The sequence below is a fragment of the Coregonus clupeaformis genome, chromosome 11 (assembly GCF_020615455.1).
Source record: "Coregonus clupeaformis isolate EN_2021a chromosome 11, ASM2061545v1, whole genome shotgun sequence".
Taxonomy (NCBI): Eukaryota; Metazoa; Chordata; class Actinopteri; order Salmoniformes; family Salmonidae; genus Coregonus; species Coregonus clupeaformis.
In genome coordinates, this window is record NC_059202.1 from 28153339 (window position 1) to 28176983 (window position 23645).

Genomic DNA, 23645 nt, shown 5'->3' on the forward strand with positions numbered 1-23645 from the left:
TTTAGAAGATGCTCAGATGCTCCTGGTAGAAACCAGCTACCATGGAGGCTTGGCAGAAATAAATAGACTGAAAAAGAGAATAGATCCTCAGAATGCAGGCCATGTTAACAGGGTGAGGGGTCAGACTAGATAGACTCCTCAGAATGCAGGCCATGTTAACAGGGTGAGGGGTCAGACTAGATAGACTCCTCAGAATGCAGGCCATGTTAACAGGGTGAGGGGTCAGACTAGATAGACTCCTCAGAATGCATGGCATGTTAACAGGGTGAGGGGTCAGACTAGATAGACTCCTCAGAATGCAGGCCATGTTAACAGGGTGAGGGGTCAGACTAGATAGACTCCTCAGAATGCAGAATGCAGGCCATGTTAACAGGGTGAGGGGTCAGACTAGATAGACTCCTCAGAATGCAGAATGCAGGCCATGTTAACAGGGTGAGGGGTCAGACTAGATAGACTCCTCAGAATGCAGAATGCAGGCCATGTTAACAGGGTGAGGGGTCAGACTAGATAGACTCCTCAGAATGCAGGCCATGTTAACAGGGTGAGGGGTCAGACTAGATAGACTCCTCAGAATGCAGGCCATGTTAACAGGGTGAGGGGTCAGACTAGATAGACTCCTCAGAATGCAGGCCATGTTAACAGGGTGAGGGGTCAGACTGTTCCTCGGAGCAAGTAGGAGAGAGGGAGAGAGGTAGCATTCCATGAGGAAGGAATGCCAGACAATTATACACGGTTAGTCAGCAGGGGGTGGTGGGGAGAGAGGCATTATGGGTAGTGGCTGTCTGGGGGCCCAAAATTATAACCCGGTCTCTGTCTCAAATGGCACCCTATTCCCTATGTAGTGCACTACTTTTGGTCAAAAGTATTATATAGGGAATATGGTTCTATTTGGGACGCAGCCTGGCATCTCAAACATCAGGCCTCCGTGCTGTGAACGGCAGCCTCTCCTCTTCCCATCCTCTGCTAAGCAGACAGACAGACAGACAGACAGACAGACATGCCATCCTCCAGTCTAAAGAAGGCCCATTCCTGTGTTAAAGCTGTGGGGATGCGAGAGCACCAACTGCATAGTTTAATTTAGGCTTGGATATGCAATGGTTGGGTTTGTAAGCATTTATGGTACTCAGGCACAATGTGGAATGGACCACTAATCCAAGGGCATAGGGGTGTAAACGGGGAGGAGGAGGAGAGCTTACTACTACAGCTGACTTCACTAAGCACACGTATTAGTGTTACAACGTAACAGGAAGGACATGTGTAATCATAGAACAAGCTCAGGTAGCCGTGGGAGAGTTATGTCGTTTATCCAGGAATGTTGGATTATTTGACATGGCATGCTGAGCTCAAAGTAGCTAACATACTGTCTGTCCATGAGGGAAACAGATATGCAGTATGAATAGAAGTATATAGACCAGTAGAGGTGGAGACAGACAGACAAACTGCCAGACTGATAGACTGCCAGACTGACAGACCGACTAACTGACAGACTGATAGACCGACAGACTGACAGCTTTCTTAAAGGCCAAACAACACAACTCTTCACACAAACACATCACACTATGAGCAGCACTTTAATAAGAATATAAATACATGAAATAAAACATAACACCAATGACATACAGGCTGTGCAGCGATGCAGAATCCTGTCCGTGTACCTTGGAGGCTTTAGATGGAGACTGCCCTCGTTTCACCTGGCAGGTCCACTAGAGAACACGGACAACTAAGTTCTTTACTTTTCTAGGTGGAAAGAAACGGTCTCCACTCTGCTCTGTCTGCAAACACTTCGCTTCACTTCTGGATTATTTTCTCCGGTAGGTGGGTGGGTAGGTAGGTAGGTAGGTAGATAGGTAGGTAGGTAGGTAGGTAGGTTGGGTAGGTAGGGTAGGGGTGGGTAGGTAGGTGGGTGGTGGAGGTGGGTAGGCAGGGTGGGTAGGTAGGTGGGGTAGGTAGGAGGTGGGTAGGTAGGTGGGTAGTGGGTGGTAGGCAGGAGGCAGGCAGATGGGTAGGGTAGGTAGGCAGGTGGTGGCAGGGTGGGTGGGTGAGGGTGGGTAGATAGGTGAGGTAGGTGGGAGGTAGGTAGGTGGGTAGGAGGCAGGGGAGGCAGGGTGGGTGAGGGGTAGGCATGGGTAGGGTGGGCATGGGTGGGAGGAGGGTGGGTAGGTAGGTGGGTAGGTAGGGGGTGGGTAGGTAGGAGGGTGGGTAGGCAGGGTGGGGTGGGTAGGGTAGGTAGGTGGGTGGAGGGTGGTAGGTGGGTGGGTAGGCAGGAGGTGGGTGGGTAGGTAGGTAGGGTGGGTGGGGGGTGGGGGGGTGGTGGGTAGGTGGGTGGGTAGGAGGAGGCAGGGTGGTAGGTGGGTGGAGGTGGGGGTGGAGGGGTAGGAGGTGGTTAGGTAGGTAGGTAGGTAGGTAGCTAGGTAGGTAGGTAGGTAGGGAGCACATGTCCATGTCTCCAAACCTTCTCCACACTGTCTCCAAACTGTCTGTCTTTCTCCAAAGGAAGTGTCCATCTGGAGGTCTGTCTGACCAGAGCCAGACAGACAGGCAGGTTGTCTTCTCCTCGTTGGGAGGGACATACAGGACATGAGGGACTCTCGGTCATTTCCCGTGTTGTCACCATCCATCCACAGCGGATCCCACAGTTCAGCGTTCAATGTTTCTTAAATTAGGATTTCCACCACTTCTGCTACTGCGTCTGAACTGCTGGTGCTCTTGTGTGTGTTGAGTGGTGCCTGGAAGTGCTCTGAGGTGTAATGGAAAAAATAAACCATGTTTTAGAGACTGGATAAAAAACGGCAGGATTTTAGCTCCACAATGAGTTATGTAGTACAACATAGACAGAGATTCAGTGGGCCAGAAGACAGACAAGACAATCAAGCTCTCATGTTTGACAAGACAATCAAGCTCTCATGTTTGACAAGACAATCAAGCTATCATGTTTGACAAGACAATCAAGCTCTCATGTTTGACAAGACAATCAAGCTCTCATGTTTGACAAGACAATCAAGCTCTCATGTTTGACAAGACAATCAAGCTCTCATGTTTGACAAGACAATCAAGCTCTCATGTTTGACAAGACATTCAAGCTCTCATGTTTGACAAGACAATCAAGCTCTCATGTTTGACAAGACATTCAAGCTGTAATGCTACTTGGGAGGCTACCAGCCTTGACTAAACCTTGACCCAACACACACAGACACACAGCCAAGGTTTCACAGACACATAGCTGTAGTTGGTATGAATGAATGAGTCCACTACTTCCCCTCTCTGAGCCTGGAAGGGTACCATTTGGGACTCAGACTGTCTGCTGTGACCCTGGGTTCTGGTTCCACTTTAACCGGCATGACCCTGGGTTCTGGTTCCACTTTAACCAGCATGACCCTGGGTTCTGGTTCCACTTTAACCAGCATGACCCCGGGTTCTGGTTCCACTTTAACCAGCATGACCCTGGGTTCTGGTTCCACTTTAACCAGCATGACCCTGGGTTCTGGTTCCACTTTAACCAGCATGACCCTGGGTTCTGGTTCCACTTTAACCGGCATGACCCTGGGTTCTGGTTCCACTTTAACCAGCATGACCCTGGGTTCTGGTTCCACTTTAACCAGCATGACCCCGGGTTCTGGTTCCACTTTAACCAGCATGACCCCGGGTTCTGGTTCCACTTTAACCAGCATGACCCTGTGTTCTGGTTCCACTTTAACCAGCATGACCTTGGGTTCTGGTTCCACATTAACCAGCATGACCCTGGGTTCTGGTTCCACTTTAACCGGCATGACCCTGGGTTCTGGTTCCACTTTAACCGGCATGACCCTGGGTTCTGGTTCCACTTTAACCGGCACAGATCAAAAGGACTTGTATTATTACATCATCATACGAAGCCCTGTGTTCCACTCTAACTCCACTATACATGTCATTTTCTCTGTATTGTATGAGACTGAAGTAGGTACCAGTACTCATTTTGGGTCCCGGTACTGTTTCTCTTTAGGTGCCAGTGCTCATTTTGGGTGCCAGTGCTCATTTTGGGTCCCGGTACTGTTTCTATTTGTTAATACACACACAACAGCCATTCCAGAATAGGCTACACACCAGAGGCAAGCGTTGAGGTCGAGGAAGCCTCAGGGGGTGCTAGCGTGCCGGTAGGATCAGTCTCCTGGGCCGGAACGTCACGGTCACACTGGGTGCTGCTGTCCCTGCTCCGGGGCTTGGACAGGAACAGCAGGGCGGGCAGGGCCGGGGGGGCACAGGGGTGTTGGTGGGGGGACAGGGAGAGAGGACACACTGCAGTAGCCGTCTGGTCATCAGAGAGGCTCTTCCCTACAAGCACAGACAACAAGAGGAAAATGGTTAATTACTGGATCACAGACAACAACAGGAAAATGGTTAATTACTGGATCACAGACAACAAGAGGAAAACGGTTAATTACTGGATCACAGACAACAAGAGGAAGCTGGTTAATTACTGGATCACAGACAACAAGAGGAAAATGGTTAATTACTGGATCACAGACAACAACAGGAAAATGGTTAATTACTGGATCACAGACAACAACAGGAAAATGGTTAATTACGAGATCACAGACAACAAGAGGAAGCTGGTTAATTACCAGATCACAGACAACAAGAGGAAGCTGGTTAATTACCAGATCACAGACAACAAGAGGAAGATGGTTAATTACCAGATCACAGACAACAAGAGGAAGCTGGTTAATTACCAGATCACAGACAACAAGAGGAAGCTGGTTAATTATCAGATCACAGACAACAAGAGGAAGCTGGTTAATTACCAGATCACAGACAACAAGAGGAAGCTGGTTAATCACGTACGCACACACGCTCAAACATCTGCTCTGTGAGCTTCCCTGCCACGTCTATTCTAGAGCGGCTATCCCGGAGCGGGGAGACGACATACAGTACATTCATTCTGTTACTAAAAGACGTCGTCATCTATTTGAGGAAAGTCCCTCACCGTGTCCTCTCCCCAACAGTAGTTATTTTAGGAAGTGCAACATTCTGACTGGCGACACTATGCACTAGACGCTTAACAGCCGCCAGTTGTCTCTTGAGTTAATAGCATGGGTTGTTCTAGATCTGACATTCCTCCAGGCGTTATGACCTGTGACCCCAGAAGACTAAAAAGAAGGAGAAGACAGTGATGTCATAATTCTCCAGATTCTTCAGGAAGTAGATACACTGAGTGTACAAAACATTAAGGACACCTGCTCTTTCCATGACAGACTGACCTGGTGAATCCAGGTGAAAGCTATGATCCCTTATTGATGTCACTTGTTAAATCCACTTCAATCAGTGTAGATGAAGGATGTCAAACTCATTCCACGGAGGGCCGAGTGTCTGCTGGTTTTTGGTTTTTCTATTTAATTAAGACCTAGACAACCAGATGAGGGGAGTTCCTTACTAATTAGTGACCTTAATTCATCAATTAAGTACAAGGATGGAGTGAAAACCTGCAGACACTCGGCCCTCTGTGGAATGAGTTTGACATGAGGTGTAGATGAAGGGGAGGAGACGGGTTAAAGAAGGATTTTTAAGCCTTGAGACAATTGAGACATGAATTGTGTGTGTGTGCCAATCAGAGGGTGAATGGGCAAGACAAAAGTTTTAAGGGCCTTTGAACAGGGTATGGTAGTAGGTGCCAGGCGCAGCGGTTTGAGTCAAGAACTGCAACACTACTGGGTTTTTCACGCTTAAATGATCCACCACCCAAAAGATATCCAGCCATCTTGACACAACTGTGGGAAGCATATGAATGAAAGTTTACAACGCAGGTGCACAGGTCGAGAGAATTTTGAGTAATCAAAGATGACAGACAGTGACACATTTAATATCGCCTTGCACACTCTTGCCTTGCATCTAGCTTATCTAGGGTGTAACCATTAGTCCAACAGTTGCAAATGAGAGTTTCTATTGGACGAATTCAGATATGTTTATCCCCATTTCGTTCCGTTTGCTTGCGTTTTAAAAAACATTTTTCAACAGAATCGTCAGAATGAATACACCCCTGATCACGCGTAAACACAGTTCACTTTCATAGCAGCCACATACAAACAGTTCGTTATACACTGCTCAAAAAAATAAAGGGAACACTTAAACAACACAATGTAACTCCAAGTCAATCACACTTCTGTGAAATCAAACTGTCCACTTAGGAAGCAACACTGATTGACAATACATTTCACATGCTGTTGTGCAAATGGATTTAGACAACAGGTGGAAATTATAGGCAATTAGCAAGACACCCCCAATAAAGGACTGGTTTTGCATGTGGTGACCACAGACCACTTCTCAGTTCCTATGCTTCCTGGCTGATGTTTTGGTCACTTTTGAATGCTGGCAGTGCTTTCACTCTAGTGGTAGCATGAGACGGAGTCTACAACCCACACAAGTGGCTCAGCTAGCTAACATAGCAGCCCTCTCTGTTTGAGCCGGGTGTTTGAGTCGGCTGAACTAGCTAGCTGCATTTGACACCAGCTGAGAAAGTGAAAGTGCTAGATCCGTTCTCTGATCCTTTAATTGGGTGGACAACATGTCAGTTCATGCTACAAGAGCTCTGATAGGTTGGAGGACGTCCTCCGGAAGTTGTCATAATTACTGTGTAAGTCTATGGAAGGGGGTGAGAACCATGAGTCTCCTAGGTTTTGTATTGAAGTCAATGTACCCAGGGGAGGACGGAAGCTAGCTGTCCTCCGGCTACACCATGGTGCTACCCTAGAGAGTACTGCTGAGGCTACCGTAGTGTGTTTTAATAAATTATTGGGTGACGTGAATATATTTAGTATAGTTTTATCTAAAAAGGATAACTTTTTTAATGTTTCACTATTTAAAAAAAAATGAAATTCACTGAGGAGGATGGTCCTCTCCTTCCTCCTCTGAGGAGCCTCCACTGTCATATTCCCTACAAAGTGGACTACTTTTGACCTTTTTGACCCTATGGGCCTTTATCAAAAGTAGTCCACTATAAGGTACCATTTGGGACCCAGACTTAGTCTTCTTGCCACGAATGTATGACCCGTGACCCCGGGCCCTAGAGCTCACCTTTCCCCCGGATGGGTTGCTCCACTGGGCCACTGGTGGAGGTTGAGCCGTTGGCCTCGGTGCTGACGGAGGGGACGGACCTGGCAGGGCGGAGGGCCTGCTGCTCTAGCCTGATCTGCTCCCGTTGAGACCGCTGCTGTAACACCCTGATCACTGCATCCTTCTCCAGGAGCTGGGAGTGCAGCACTCGGACCCTACACACACAAAGATTGCATATTAAGTTACTCAGATAACTATGTTGATCTATCTACCAATGTGTGAGTTTTTTTATTTATTTTTTGTCATTTAGCAGACGCTCTTATCCAGAGCGACTTACAGGAGCAATTAGGGTTAAGTGCCTTGCTCAAGGGCACAGACAGATTTTTCACCTAGGTCAGACCAACTGGTGTTACTGTACAACGTCCAGTGAGCAGAAAGTTAACAGCAAGATATGTACCTATTCTCCATCTCCTGATGTCTGCGGCTGGATGGCAGGTGGTCATTGAAGCTGCTGTTGGGTGAGTGGCGAGGGGAGCGTTTGATGACGCTGGTGTCTCTCTGAGCCGCAGCGGTAGCGGCTGCGTCCATAGCGAACTGCCTCATGGTGCTCTCCTCCAGGTACTTCTGTTCCCAGCGTGTGACGTCGGCCTCCAGAGCCAGGATCCTCTCCTCTCCTTCAGCCAGCTGCAGCTGTACGGACACCGTGGAGCCGGGGCCGCTAGCCGCGCTGTGGGACTGATACCACGGAATGAATAATGTAATGAAGGATTTTTCAAACAAACATGGGGCTGTTTTGTTTTGTAAGACTGTTGTTTTTTGTTGTTGTTTTTTATATATATTTTATTTTTTTAAGGGGTAGATCAGCTTGAATATTTCAGATAGATTGTAACTTCCATCAATGTAATTGTCTGCATACTTCCAATCCCCCATATGATTTTTTTTTCTCGCAAATATATACAGTGGGGAGAACAAGTATTTGATACACTGCCGATTTTGCAGGTTTTCCTACTTACAAAGCATGTAGAGGTCTGTAATTTTTATCATAGGTACACTTCAACTGTGAGAGACGAAATCTAAAACAAAAATCCAGAAAATCACATTGTATGATTTTTAAGTAATTAATATGCATTTTATTGCATGACATAAGTATTTGATCACCTACCAACCAGTAAGAATTCCGGCTCTCACAGACCTGTTAGTTTTTCTTTAAGAAGCCCTCCTGTTCTCCACTCATTACCTGTATTAACTGCACCTGTTTGAACTCGTTACCTGTATAAAAGACACCTGTCCACACACTCAATCAAACAGACTCCAACCTCTCCACAATGGCCAAGACCAGAGAGCTGTGTAAGGACATCAGGGATAAAATTGTAGACCTGCACAAGGCTGGGATGGGCTACAGGACAATAGGCAAGCAGCTTGGTGAGAAGGCAACAACTGTTGGCGCAATTATTAGAAAATTGAAGAAGTTCAAGATGACGGTCAATCACCCTCGGTCTGGGGCTCCATGCAAGATCTCACCTTGTGGGGCATCAATGATCATGAGGAAGGTGAGGGATCAGCCCAGAACTACACGGCAGGACCTGGTCAATGACCTGAAGAGAGCTGGGACCACAGTCTCAAAGAAAACCATTAGTAACGCACTATGCCGTCATGGATTAAAATCCTGAAGCGCACGCAAGGTCCCCCTGCTCAAGCCAGCGCATGTCCAGGCCCGTCTGAAGTTTGCCAATGACCATCTGGATGATCCAGAGGAGGAATGGGAGAAGGTCATGTGGTCTGATGAGACAAAAATAGAGCTTTTTGGTCTAAACTCCACTCGCCGTGTTTGGAGGAAGAAGAAGGATGAGTACAACCCCAAGAACACCATTCCAACCGTGAAGCATGGAGGTGGAAACATCATTCTTTGGGGATGCTTTTCTGCAAAGGGGACAGGACGACTGCACCGTATTGAGGGGAGGATGGATGGGGCCATGTATCGCGAGATCTTGGCCAACAACCTCCTTCCCTCAGTAAGAGCATTGAAGATGGGTCGTGGCTGGGTCTTCCAGCATGACAACGACCCGAAACACACAGCCAGGGCAACTAAGGAGTGGCTCCGTAAGAAGCATCTCAAGGTCCTGGAGTGGCCTAGCCAGTCTCCAGACCTGAACCCAATAGAAAATCTTTGGAGGGGAGCTGAAAGTCCGTATTGCCCAGCGACAGCCCCGAAACCTGAAGGATCTGGAGAAGGTCTGTATGGAGGAGTGGGCCAAAATCCCTGCTGCAGTGTGTGCAAACCTGGTCAAGACCTACAGGAAACGTATGATCTCTGTAATTGCAAACAAAGTTTTCTGTACCAAATATTAAGTTCTGCTTTTCTGATGTATCAAACACTTATGTCATGCAATAAAATGCAAATTAATTACTTAAAAATCATACAATATGATTTTCTGGATTTTTGTTTTAGATTCCGTCTCTCACAGTTGAAGTGTACCTATGATAAAAATTACAGACCTCTACATGCTTTGTAAGTAGGAAAACCTGCAAAATCGGCAGTGTATCAAATACTTGTTCTCCCCACTGTATACAGTGGGGAAAAAAAGTATTTAGTCAGCCACCAATTGTGCAAGTTCTCCCACTTAAAAAGAGGAGAGAGGCCTGTAATTTTCATCATAGGTACACGTCAACTATGACAGACAAAATGAGAGAAAAAAATCCAGAAAATCACATTATAGGATTCTTTATGAATTTATTTGCAAATTATGGTTGAAAATAAGTATTTGGTCAATAACAAAAGTTTCTCAATACTTTGTTATATACCCTTTGTTGGCAATGACACAGGTCAAACGTTTTCTGTAAGTCTTCACAAGGTTTTCACACACTGTTGCTGGTATTTTGGCCCATTCCTCCATGCAGATCTCCTCTACAGCAGTGATGTTTTGGGGCTGTCGCTGGGCAACACGGACTTTCAACTCCCCTCCAAAGATTTTCTATGGGGGTTGAGATCTGGAGACTGGCTAGGCCACTCCAGGACCTTGAAATGCTTCTTACGAAGCCACTCCCTCGCTGCCCGGGCGGTGTGTTTGGGATCATTGTCATGCTGAAAGACCCAGCCACGTTTCATCTTCAATGCCCTTGCTGATGGAAGGAGGTTCTCACTCAAAATCTCACGATACATGGCCCCATTCATTCTTTCCTTTACACGGATCAGTCGTCCTGGTCCATTTGCAGAAAAACAGCCCCAAAGCATGATGTTTCCACCCCCATGCTTCACAGTAGGTATGGTGTTCTTTGGATGCAACTCAGCATTCTTTGTCCTCCAAACACGACGAAGTTGAGTTTTTACCAAAAAGTTCTATTTTGGTTTCGTCTGACCATTGACATTCTCCCAATCCTCTTCTGGATCATCCAAATGCACTCTAGCAAACTTCAGACGGGCCTGGACATGTACTGGCTTAAGCAGGGGACACGTCTGGCACTGCAGAATTTGAGTCCCTGGCGGCGTAGTGTGTTACTGATGGTAGGCTTTGTTACTTTGGTCCCAGCTCTCTGCAGGTCATTCACTAGGTCCCCTGTGTGGTTCTGGGATTTTTGCTCACCGTTCTTGTGATCATTTTGACCCCACGGGTTGAGATCTTGCGTGGAGCCCCAGATCGAGGGAGAATATCAGTGGTCTTGTATGTCTTCCATTTCCTAATAATTGCTCCCACAGTTGATTTCTTCAAACCAAGCTGCTTACCTATTGAAGATTCAGTCTTCCCAGCCTGGTGCAGGTCTACAATTTTGTTTCTGGTGTCCTTTGACAGCTCTTTGGTCTTGGCCATAGTGGAGTTTGGAGTGTGACTGTTTGAGGTTGTGGACAGGTGTCTTTTATACTGATAACAAGTTCAAACAGGTGCCATTAATACAGGTAACGAGTGGAGGACAGAGGAGCCTCTTAAAGAAGAAGTTACAGGTCTGTGAGAGCCAGAAATCTTGCTTGTTTGTAGGTGACCAAATACTTATTTTCCACCATAATTTGCATATAAATTCATAAAAATCCTACAATGTGATTTTCTGGAATTTTTTCTCTCAGATTTGTCTGTCACAGTTGACGTGTACCTATGATGAAAATTACAGGCCTCTCTCATCTTTTTAAGTGGGAGAACTTGCACAATTGGTGGCTGACTAAATACTTTTTTTCCCCACTGTATATATACATCCATACACACACACATATGTAAGACTGTGTTTACTGTACAGACAGACTTGGGGGTTGTCAAATATTACGTGTTAAGGTGGATCATAAGGTTTTCATTTGATATATTCTGGTCCTGGAGGGCCGAAACACTTCAGGACCGGAGTTGAACAGCCCTGATATAGGATTAATCATAGTTTGTGTGTGTATGTGTCCTCTCCTCTCCTCTCCTCTCCTCTCCTCTCCTCTCCTCTCCTCCTCACCTGTGCTGCTCGGAGGCTCTTCAGCTCCTGCTCCAGCCTGGTCCTCAGCCTCAGTTCCAGGGCCTCTCTCTTCTCACAGACCGCCTGTAGCTGGCCCAGGGCACTCTGCAGTCGCTCTACCTTCTCTACGTACGCCCTCTTCCTCCCCAGCTCCTCCTCCAGTGCCAGGTTACGGGCCTGTGCCGACCTCAGGGCCAGCTCCAGAACCTCCCGGCACCGGAGCCACTCCTCCCCGGAACCACGGAGACGCTGCACCTCCCACTGCTGCTGTTCATCTAGGAGAGAGACAGAAAAGAGGAGAGGAAATGTTCAGGTGAAATGTTCAGGTGAAATGTTCAGGTGAAATATTCAGGTGAGATGTTCAGGTGAAATGTTCAGGTGAAATATTCAGGTGAAATGTTCAGGTGAGATGTTCAGGTGAAATGTTCAGGTGAGAGGGGCTGCTACAGACATTATGAAGCTATGTAGTTGAACCAGTCACGTGTTTGTTTGTACATAACACAACGGGAGAAAGCGGGAGCAGGTGAGTCCAGCTGAGTTTTGACAGGGGTCGCGTTTTATATTGAAAGTCAAGTGTTTTTTTGCTTCATTAGAGTGATCAGGGGCGTACAACTATAGTTTTCCTTCACAGAAAAATACATTAGTGCAACACATTCGGCAGAAAGAAGCTTCATTTTCATCAGATGACAACCAAAGTGCAACGCTATTTGGCTGGCAGCCACACAAGTAAATGAGGTTACAATGAAGAACCAAGGCGTTTTTTGCTAAAACGATGCATGGCCAACATATTTCTAATGTTTAGGCCTAACATAGAAAGAATGTAGCCAGCTAAATTTCGTAATGTTTTTCTTAAAGTTAATCTAGCATTTTACCAGAGAAAGTAGACAGGCTACACTGAGAAAAGTACCGGAGAAAAGTAGCTAGACATCAGTCAGAGCTGATGTCAGCTGATAGAATGACCATTGGTGAATTCTCATCCAGATTTAGTGCAACTGAAGCACAAAATGAGTCTGATGCTGAGCAGAAATGTCAATAAGAAGCATTTTAGATCTGTGTTTACAAAAACGCTGCAAGATATTTCTTATGCGTTTTATCTTTTTTTCCTCCGTGAAAAACGCAGAATTCTGCCTTTAACACGATCCCTAAGTTTAACTTGCTATCTAAGTAAGTGGCTGAATTAATAAGGAGACGAGGCATCATATTGTGTTGGCTTTCTGCCGTGTTTGAGAAGTCAAAGCCCTTTGGATCAGTTATCTGTACAGCTGCTATCTCTTGATTTCCTTGCTATTTTCACCTCTCTGTTCTGGGCCCGTCTGCTCCTCCGCCCTCTTCTCCGAGCAGAGCAGGCAGGCCCGTTGCCCTAGCGACTCCAAGCAGAGCAGGCAGGCCCGTTGCCCTAGCGACTCCGAGCAGAGCAGGCAGGCCCGTTGCCCTAGCGACTCCGAGCAGAGCAGGCAGGCCCGTTGCCCTAGCGACTCCAAGCAGAGCAGGCAGGTCCGTTGCCCTAGCGACTCCAAGCAGAGCAGGCAGGCCTGTTGCCCTAGCGACTCCAAGCAGAGCAGGCAGGCCCGTTGCCCTAGCGACTCCAAGCAGAGCAGGCAGGTCCGTTTCCCTAGCGACTCCAAGCAGAGCAGGCAGGCCTGTTGCCCTAGCGACTCCAAGCAGAGCAGGCAGGCCCGTTGCCCTAGCGACTCCAAGCAGAGCAGGCAGGTCCGTTTCCCTAGCGACTCCAAGCAGAGCAGGCAGGCCTGTTGCCCTAGCGACTCCAAGCAGAGCAGGCAGGCCCGTTGCCCTAGCGACTCCAAGCAGAGCAGGCAGGCCCGTTGCCCTAGCGACTCCAGACAGACACAGCGTGTAACCATGCTGCTTCAGAGACAGTACAGCGTGTAACCATGCTGTTCCAGAGACAGTACAGCGTGTAACCATGCTGCTTCAGAGACAGTACAGCGTGTAACCATGCTGTTCCAGAGACAGTACAGCGTGTAACCATGCTGTTCCAGAGACAGTACAGCGTGTAACCATGCTGTTCCAGAGACAGTACAGCGTGTAACCATGCTGCTCCAGAGACAGTACAGCGTGTAACCATGCTGTTCCAGAGACAGTACAGCGTGTAACCATGCTGTTCCAGAGACAGTACAGCGTGTAACCATGCTGTTCCAGAGACAGTACAGCGTGTAACCATGCTGCTCCAGAGACAGTACAGCGTGTAACCATGCTGTTCCAGAGACAGTACAGCGTGTAACCATGCTGTTCCAGAGACAGTACAGCGTGTAACCATGCTGCTCCAGAGACAGTACAGCGTGTAACCATGCTGTTCCAGAGACAGTACAGCGTGTAACCATGCTGTTCCAGAGACAGTACAGCGTGTAACCATGCTGTTCCAGAGACAGTACAGCGTGTAACCATGCTGCTTCAGAGACAGTACAGCGTGTAACCATGCTGTTCCAGAGACAGTACAGCGTGTAACCATGCTGCTTCAGAGACAGTACAGCGTGTAACCATGCTGTTCCAGAGACAGTACAGCGTGTAACCATGCTGTTCCAGAGACAGTACAGCGTGTAACCATGCTGCTTCAGAGACAGTACAGCGTGTAACCATGCTGTTCCAGAGACAGTACAGCATGTAACCATGCTGCTTCAGAGACAGTACAGCGTGTAACCATGCTGTTCCAGAGACAGTACAGCGTGTAACCATGCTGTTCCAGAGACAGTACAGCGTGTAACCATGCTGTTCCAGAGACAGTACAGCGTGTAACCATGCTGTTCCAGAGACAGTACAGCGTGTAACCATGCTGTTCCAGAGACAGTACAGCGTGTAACCATGCTGTTCCAGAGACAGTACAGCGTGTAACCATGCTGTTCCAGAGACAGTACAGCGTGTAACCATGCTGTTCCAGAGACAGTACAGCGTGTAACCATGCTGTTCCAGAGACAGTACAGCGTGTAACCATGCTGTTCCAGAGACAGTACAGCGTGTAACCATGCTGTTCCAGAGACAGTACAGCGTGTAACCATGCTGTTCCAGAGACAGTACAGCGTGTAACCATGCTGCTCCAGAGACAGTACAGCGTGTAACCATGCTGTTCCAGAGACAGTACAGCGTGTAACCATGCTGTTCCAGAGACAGTACAGCGTGTAACCATGCTGTTCCAGAGACAGTACAGCGTGTAACCATGCTGTTCCAGAGACAGTACAGCGTGTAACCATGCTGCTTCAGAGACAGTACAGCGTGTAACCATGCTGTTCCAGAGACAGTACAGCGTGTAACCATGCTGTTCCAGAGACAGTACAGCGTGTAACCATGCTGTTCCAGAGACAGTACAGCGTGTAACCATGCTGCTCCAGAGACAGTACAGCGTGTAACCATGCTGTTCCAGAGACAGTACAGCGTGTAACCATGCTGTTCCAGAGACAGTACCTGTTAAAACTTTGCTTCAAACTTTGTTCATTTGTACAATGTCTCTCGTTCACATGCATTTGTAAATGTCAAAACTCACCAAAAATGCCATTCGGTAGCTCCTACCAGCTCCTACCAGCTCCTACCAGCTCCTACCAGCTCCTACCTCTACATATGTATAACTTTATGAGCTGGATTGCCAGTTTTTGCAATTTGTTTATATTTGTTTGCGCTCTTTTTTTCTTTTTTTTTAGGGGGTAGATCAGCTTTAATATTGCAGATATATACACCTACATACATATAAATACATATACATACATATATATATAAATACAGTGGGGGAAAAAAGTATTTAGTCAGCCACCAATTGTGCAAGTTCTCCCACTTAAAAAGATGAGAGAGGCCTGTAATGTTCATCATAGGTACACGTCAACTATGACAGACAAAATGAGAAAAGAAAATCCAGAAAATCACATTGTAGGATTTTTAATGAATTTATTTGCAAATTATGGTGGAAAATAAGTATTTGGTCAATAACAAAAGTTTCTCAATACTTTGTTATATACCCTTTGTTGGCAATGACACAGGTCAAACGTTTTCTGTAAGTCTTCACAAGGTTTTCACACACTGTTGCTGGTATTTTGGCCCATTCCTCCATGCAGATCTCCTCTAGAGCAGTGATGTTTTGGGGCTGTCGCTGGGCAACACGGACTTTCAACTCCCTCCAAAGATTTTCTATGGGGTTGATATCTGGAGACTGGCTAGGCCACTCCAGGACCTTGAAATGCTTCTTACGAAGCCACTCCTTCGTTGCCCGGGCGGTGTGTTTGGGATCATTGTTATGCTGAAAGACCCAGCCACGTTTCATCTTCAATGCCCTTGCTGATGGAAGGAGGTTTTCACTCAAAATCTCACGATACATGGCCCCATTAATTCTTTCCTTTACACGGATCAGTCGACCTGGTCAATTTGCAGAAAAACAGCCCCAAAGCATGATGTTTCCACCCCCATGCTTCACAGTAGGTATGGTGTTCTTTGGATGCAACTCAGCATTCTTTGTCCTCCAAACACGACGAGTTGAGTTTTTACCAAAAAGTTCTATTTTGGTTTCATCTGACCATATGACATTCTCCCAATCCTCTTCTGGATCATCCAAATGCACTCTAGCAAACTTCAGACGGGCCTGGACATGTACTGGCTTAAGCAGGGGGACACGTCTTGCACTGCAGGATTTGAGTCCCTGGCGGTGTAGTGTGTTACTGATGGTAGGCTTTGTTACTTTGGTCCCAGCTCTCTGCAGGTCATTCACTAGGTCCCCCTGTGTGGTTCTGGGATTTTTGCTCACCGTTCTTGTGATCATTTTGACCCCACGGGGTGAGATCTTGCGTGGAGCCCCAGATCGATGGAGATTATCAGTGGTCTTGTATGTCTTCCATTTCCTAATAATTGCTCCCACAGTTGATTTCTTCAAACCAAGCTGCTTACCTATTGCAGATTCAGTCTTCCCAGCCTGGTGCATGTCTACAAGTTTGTTTCTGGTGTCCTTTGACAGCTCTTTGGTCTTGGCCATAGTGGAGTTTGGAGTGTGACTGTTTGAGGTTGTGGACAGGTGTCTTTTATACTGATAACAAGTTCAAACAGGTGCCATTAATACAGGTAACGAGTGGAGGACAGAGGAGCCTCTTAAAGCAGAAGTTACAGGTCTGTGAGAGCCAGAAATCTTGCTTGTTTGTAGGTGACCAAAAACTTATTTTCCACCATAATTTGCAAATAAATTCATAAAAAATCCTACAATGTGATTTTCTGGAAAAAAAATTCTCAATTCGTCTGTCATAGTTGACGTGTACCTATGATGAAAATTACAGGCCTCTCTCATCTTTTTAAGTGGGAGAACTTGCACAATTGGTGGCTGACTAAATACTGCCATATAGCATATATACAGTGCGGAGAACAAGTATTTGATACACTGCCGATTTTGCAGGTTTTCCTACTTACAAAGCATGTAAAGGTCTGTAATTTTTATCATAGGTACACATCAACTGTGAGAGACGGAATCTAAAACAAAAATCCAGAAAATCACATTGTATGATTTTTAAGTAATTAATTTGCATTTTATTGCATGACATAAGTATTTGATCACCTACCAACCAGTAAGAATTCCGGTTCTCACAGACCTGTTAGTTTTTCTTTAAGAAGCCCTCCTGTTCTCCACTCATTACCTGTATTAACTGCACCTGTTTGAACCCGTTACCTGTATAAAAGACACCTGTCCACACGCTCAATCCAACAGACTCCAACCTCTCCACAATGGCCAAGACCAGAGAGCTGTGTAAGGACATCAGGGATAAAAGTGTAGACCTGCACAAGGCTGGGATGGGCTACAGGACAATAGGCAAGCAGCTTGGTGAGAAGGCAACAACTGTTGGCGCAATTATTAGAAAATGGAAGAAGTTCAAGATGACGGTCAATCACCCTCGGTCTGGGGCTCCATGCAAGATCTGACCTCGTGGGGCATCAATGATCATGAGGAAGGTGAGGGATCAGCCCAGAACTACACGGCAGGACCTGGTCAATGACCTGAAGAGAGCTGGGACCACAGTCTCAAAGAAAACCATTAGTCACACACTACGCCGTCATGGATTAAAATCCTGCAGCGCACGCAAGGTCCCCCTGCTCAAGCCAGCGCATATCCAGGCCCGTCTGAAGTTTGCCAATGACCATCTGGATGATCCAGAGGAGGAATGGGAGAAGGTCATGTGGTCTGATGAGACAAAAATATAAAGCTTTTTGGTCTGAACTCCACTCGCCGTGTTTGGAGGAAGAAGAAGGATGAGTACAACCCCAAGAACACCATCCCAACCGTGAAGCATGGAGGTGGAAACATCATTCTTTGGGGATGCTTTTCTGCAAAGGGGACAGGACGACTGCACCGTATTGAGGGAAGGATGGATGGGGCCATATATCGCGAGATCTTGGCCAACAACCTCCTTCCCTCAGTAAGAGCATTGAAAATAGGTCGTGGCTGGGTCTTCCAGCATGACAACAACCTGAAACACACAGCAAGGGCAACTAAGGAGTGGCTCCGTAAGAAGCATCTCAAGGTCCTGGAGTGGCCTAGCCAGTCTCCAGACCTGAACCCAATAGAAAATCTTTGGAGGGAGCTGAAATCCATATTGCCCAGCGACAGCCCCGAAACCTGAAGGATCTGGAGAAGGTCTGTATGGAGGAGTGGGCAAAACCCCTACTGCAGTGTGTGTAAACCTGGTCAAGACCTACAGGAAACATATGATCTCTGTAATTGCAAACAAAGGTTTCTGTACCAAATATTAAGTTCTGCTTTTTCTGATGTATCAAATACTTATGTCATGCAATAAAATGCAAATTAATTACTTAAAAATCATACAATGTGATTTTCTGGATTTTTGTTGTAGATTCCGTTTCTCACAGTTGAAGTGTACCTATGATAAAAATTACAGACCTCTACATGCTTTGTAAGTAGGAAAACCTGCAAAATCGGCAGTGTATCAAATACTTGTTCTCCCCACTGTATATATATATATATATCCCTTTAAAAAAAATATTTCCCTTTATTAATTTCCAACCCCACCACCCCTTCCCTAATTGGAGTAAACTAGGAACAACAACGCTTAGGCCTCTACTTCCAGCTTATACTTACTATATACATTATATGGACACAGTCAATTTTACAATAATTATATTTTGTTTGTTTTTGCTCCTGAACTTCCTCTACCCTCAACCTCTCCGATCATTTTCATGATGTCCATCCGGTTTGCTTCTATATGCCATATCTTTCTAACTGTGCTCTTTCACAAAAGCTCTCAACCTATAACCTATATACTTATTATGGACACAGTATGCTTTACATTAGTTATCTTATTGTTATTAGTTGTTGTTAGTTGTTATTAGTCCCATCCTTCAATTCCATTCAACACCACCCATCTATCTCTTAACACCATCCATATTGGATTTCTATTTGCCATATATTTTTCAACTGTACTGTGATGTTTCACAAAAGTTCTGAACCCTTCTATTCTCATTGTTTCTACAGATTGTAAATTGAAAATAAACATTTTTGCTAAAAGTATTATTATATTATTGATCGATTGACTATGACTTTTCAGATCACCCAGTAATGCTATCTGCAGGGTTAGCTCCAGGTAAATATTGCAATCCTTTAGCCATTCCTGGACCTGTGTCCAAAAACAAGCTACAAATGGACAGAACCAAAACAAATGACCTAATGATTCGGTCTCTTCCCCCATATAAATAACATTCTATTGGTAGCAAGAATTTTATATAATAATTTAAATTGAAAATATTCTAAGTTTTGAATCCGGCGTCGTTTTGCGTATCAGTTCATAAACATGCCATGGAATCGGTACGTCAAAAATCTCTCTCCAACTATTTTGTAATCTATATGGGACGGCTGTCAATCCTTTGGTCCTTAAATGAAACTGGTCTATTTTTTTATTTATCACAGTTTTCTTTAACCAATTATGTTCTTTAATGCGGCCGACAGACAAGTTCCTTACTTTCTCCCCCTTCCACTTTCCTCTTCCATTTTTGTGGTAATGCTGCAATTATTTGGTTGTAATTTGGGGTAGAGCAGACATTTCCATATATTTTTGTTAGCCTCATGTGCGACATAACTCCACCAGTCCTACCGATGATATCATTTACGAAGATTATACTTATTTTTTTTAAATTTCAAAAATTAATCTTTTTTTTATCAATTAGTATATTTGAGTTTAACCACAATATTTGTTGCATTATTTGTTCTGTAGTTTCTGGAGGATTAAATTGAAATTGCAACCAACTGTCTATGGCTTATTTTAGAAATAGTAATATTTGGGAGATTATTTCCTTTTCAAATAACTGAGTCGTAATCTGAATAAAGGGAAAAAGGCCATTCTTGAACATTGGGTGAGACAATCTTGCTAATTTGCTAGAGAACCAGTTCGGATTTAAGTATAACTTTTGTATGACTGAAGCTTTTAGTGATAGGTCTAATGCTTTAATATTTAATAATTTCTGTCCTCCAAATTCATATTCATTATATAAATAGGCCCGTTTAATTCTGTCTGGCTTGCCGTTCCATTTAAAATTGAATATTATTTTCTCATATAATTTAAAAAACTGTTCGCTAGGCGTAGGCAAGACCATAAGCAAATAGGTAAACTGGGATAATACTAAAGAGTTAATCAGGGTGATTTTTCCACTTGTTAGCATATTTAGCTAGCAGCCTCCATGGAAATTCGCTATTACTTGTGCTAATTTTGTTAGTATTCTGGTAATAGAGCCCAATGGGCTTGTTTGCGTTTTCGGCGCCCCCATGTGGACTAAGCCGGTAATACCGTAAATCCCGGGGTGAGAGAAGGACGGTATGACATTTTGAAAATCTGGATACCGCCCAACCCTAATCCCATCTGCCCCCTAACCTCCTTTAAAACAGTTATCCAAGAGCAACATGTTCACGTTGTTTCCTTTGGACTAAAAGGGAAAGCAGACTTCCTCTTAACCACTTACTACAGACAGTGTTCACTGAAGCGCAAATGGCACCCTATTCCCTATATGGTGCACTACTTTTGACCAGGGTTTAGGTTCCATGTTACTGTACAGTGCAGTGTAAAGGTTCCATGTTACTGTACAGTGCAGTGTAAAGGTTTAGGTTCCATGTTACTGTACAGTGCAGTGTAAAGGTTTAGGTTCCATGTTACTGTACAGTGCAGTGTAAAGGTTCCATGTTACTGTACAGTGCAGTGTAAAGGTTCCATGTTACTGTACAGTGCAGTGTAAAGGTTTATGTTCCATGTTACTGTACAGTGCAGTGTAAAGGTTTAGGTTCCATGTTACTGTATAGTGCAGTGTAAAGGTTCCATGTTACTGTACAGTGCAGTGTAAAGGTTTAGGTTCCATGTTACTGTACAGTGCAGTGTAAAGGTTCCATGTTACTGTACAGTGCAGTGTAAAGGTTTAGGTTCCATGTTACTGTACAGTGCAGTGTAAAGGTTCCATGTTCCTGTACAGTGCAGTGTAAAGGTTCCATGTTACTGTACAGTGCAGTGTAAAGGTTCCATGTTACTGTACAGTGCAGTGTAAAGGTTTAGGCTCCATGTTACTGTACAGTGCAGTGTAAAGGTTCCATGTTACTGTACAGTGCAGTGTAAAGGTTCCATGTTACTGTACAGTGCAGTGTAAAGGTTTAGGCTAGACCACATGATCATGCCCCACTATAGTGTTTCATATGCAGCTCTGTCTTTCAGTACTGTTTGGAATCTTCTATGAGCCAAAAGCATGTAAACCCCCTTTTCGACCCACCAACTGACATCTTGACACCGTCAAAATAGGTACATGTAATGTTCATACGAACATTCCTCAGAGTGTAATCATTGCTCCTGGAGGCCAACAGACATGGTAGTGTGACTGTTAAACCGGAACGTTGTTATTTTGTGACATAACCGCTGACGAAGGACTACTTTAAGCTGATTTAAACTTAATTTCCCAATACAATACCAAGTTCACTAAATAATAGTTGTGAAGCTTTACCACAACAATGAGTGCCAGGGCAGTGGCAGTTCCCGTTGCCAAAGGCCAGCCAATAATAATAATAAATAAATAACAATGTGATAGTAAACCTGACGTCACATACTGAGGTGAAGAAATGCCCAAAGATGGAGACATATCTATCAAGGGGTCAGTGCGCTGTGAGTGGGGAATGGAAGCCCTGCATTAGTTCCCCTTGAGGAAGGGAGGGAGCTCGGCAGCTCAACAGCTATGGAGCCCTGCGCAGCAGAGCAGGGGGAGGGAGGCATTCCCAGTGAACGGAACAGTCTGAAATACCTCAATAAATTCCAGGAATCCAGGCCACATTTACTTGTGGAGGGCTGTGAATAATGACTGGCGTTCAAAGCGCCAAGGAGAGGGAGACAGGAGCAGAGAGCAGGGAATGTCCCCCTTAGCCGGCCTCCCCTCTGAACTCTGACCTCTGACCACGGACCACGGACTACATTAATATGGCAGCGATATCAGTCAGAGTCTAGGAGAACTATGTACCTGCCACAGAATCCCAGGGTGAAGTGTTTCACAATGCTGTGTGATTTGTAAAAAAAAAAAACAGCCCTTGCAAACAGATCTGAAAACGCTCTCTCTTGCCCAGCGCCCTGCCCTCTCTCCACAGAACGTCTTACTCAAGCGATTATGAAGAGTAAGCAACAACAAGAAAGCCAGTGTTTCCTCTTTCGTCTCTCTCTCTCAACATGTTGGGGAGGTATCTGATCTCTACTCCCGAGTGGCGCAGTGGTCTAAGGCGCTGCATCGCAGTGCTAGCTGTGCCACTAGAGATCCTGGTTCGAATCCAGGCTCTGTCGTAGCCGGCCGCGACCGGGAGACCCATGGGGCGGCGCACAATTGGCCCAGGGTAGGGGAGGGAATGGCCGGCAGGGATGTAGCTCAGTTGGTAGAGCATGGCGTTTGCAACGCCAGGGTTGTGGGTTTGATTCCCAAGGGGGGCCAGTATGAAAAATAAACTAACTGTAAGTCGCTCTGGATAAGAGCGTCTGCTAAATGACTAAAATGTAAATGTAAAATGTACTTACTTTGTTTGAGGAGTTTGTTGAAGACTTGCTGTTTCTGGTCTGCCGATTCAACCTCTTTGGCTACCAACTGTTTGGTAGCTGTGTCCAGACGATCTACAGGTCAAAGAGAGAGGGAGGGAAATCAATTATGATCTATTATTACCTCTTTAGGGGAGAGCCACACTTAAACCCCAAAGACTCCTGCTCCAGGTTGGTAGCTTTCCTGCAGTCAGGTGACCAAAGCGCCCTCTAGTGGTCTCATGGATGGAACGTTATTAATATTTTTCATTCTTTTATAATTAATAAACATTCTTTCAAAAAACCGGCAGAAAATCCGGTGTTTCTATGTCAAACGGTTTTGGTTATATTTCAGTCTTCTGTGATGTATATAAAGTGTAATATTGGGATGCAAACTCATAATGTAATACATTTCAACTCTATATCTGACATGGTACAGGTGTCTCCTTTCTTTAAGCCCATAAGTGTGAGGTGTATACTTCTGTTTCAAAGTAGATTTGTTTAAGACTGTCAAGAAACACTCTGCGTGACCCTGATTTAACCCACTGCAGTACAATTAATCAAAACAGGTAGCTAGTGAAGTCTTTAGCTTTGCTTTATTTAACCTTTATTCATGCAGGTAAGGTCCATCAAAAACAGATTCTTATTTGCAATGACTAGCTGTGTTAGCATTAGCATCTAGCTGCTGGTAGCCTTTACCTCTGAGGTCTCTGTTGAAGTCGTGTAGTCTCTTGATCTCTGACTCCAGTTTGTTCCTCATGGTTTTCTCCAGGGTCTCTCTCTTGGCTGAGCCGTTCATCAGGGTCTCGTAGGCCTCAGATATCCTCTGGATCTCCACTTCCAGCTGGGAGGAAACACAAGAGGATACTGTCAGTCTGAGGGTCTCTACCTTAAAACACAGCTCATCCCACACCAATCGTCACATTTTGAGGGGCTTTTTTTGGGCCAGGCCTCAGAGGTGGAAACACAAAAGCCTGAAAACACTGGTGAAAAGTCTGATAGTGAAAAGGCGACAATAAAACACTGGTGAAAAGTCTGATAGTGAAAAGGCGACAATAAAACACTAGTGAAAAGTCCAACAGTGGAAAAGCGACAATAAACAAAACTATCTGAGGGCGGATTTAAGACCCCCAAGGCTTAATCAAGGAATCCATGGTCTCACAAGACTGTGATGCTGAATGAATTAGACAT

General features: G+C 45.4%; 1 protein-coding gene across 1 annotated transcript in view; it reads right to left on the reverse strand.

The window, feature by feature from the left end:
* Positions 1-2377: 2377 nt before the first annotated feature.
* Positions 2378-23645, reverse strand: part of LOC121537626 (angiomotin-like 2a) — a 30323-nt gene continuing 9055 nt past the window's right edge. Inside the window, exons 4-10 of the mRNA XM_041845210.2 lie at positions 23154-23298; positions 22458-22550; positions 11446-11720; positions 7481-7758; positions 7045-7238; positions 4081-4308; positions 2378-2737 (exon numbers count right to left, since the gene is read on the reverse strand). Coding sequence (XP_041701144.2) covers positions 2655-2737; positions 4081-4308; positions 7045-7238; positions 7481-7758; positions 11446-11720; positions 22458-22550; positions 23154-23298 — 1296 coding nt within the window. The 3' untranslated portion in view covers positions 2378-2654. The remainder of the gene's footprint in view (positions 2738-4080; positions 4309-7044; positions 7239-7480; positions 7759-11445; positions 11721-22457; positions 22551-23153; positions 23299-23645) is intronic.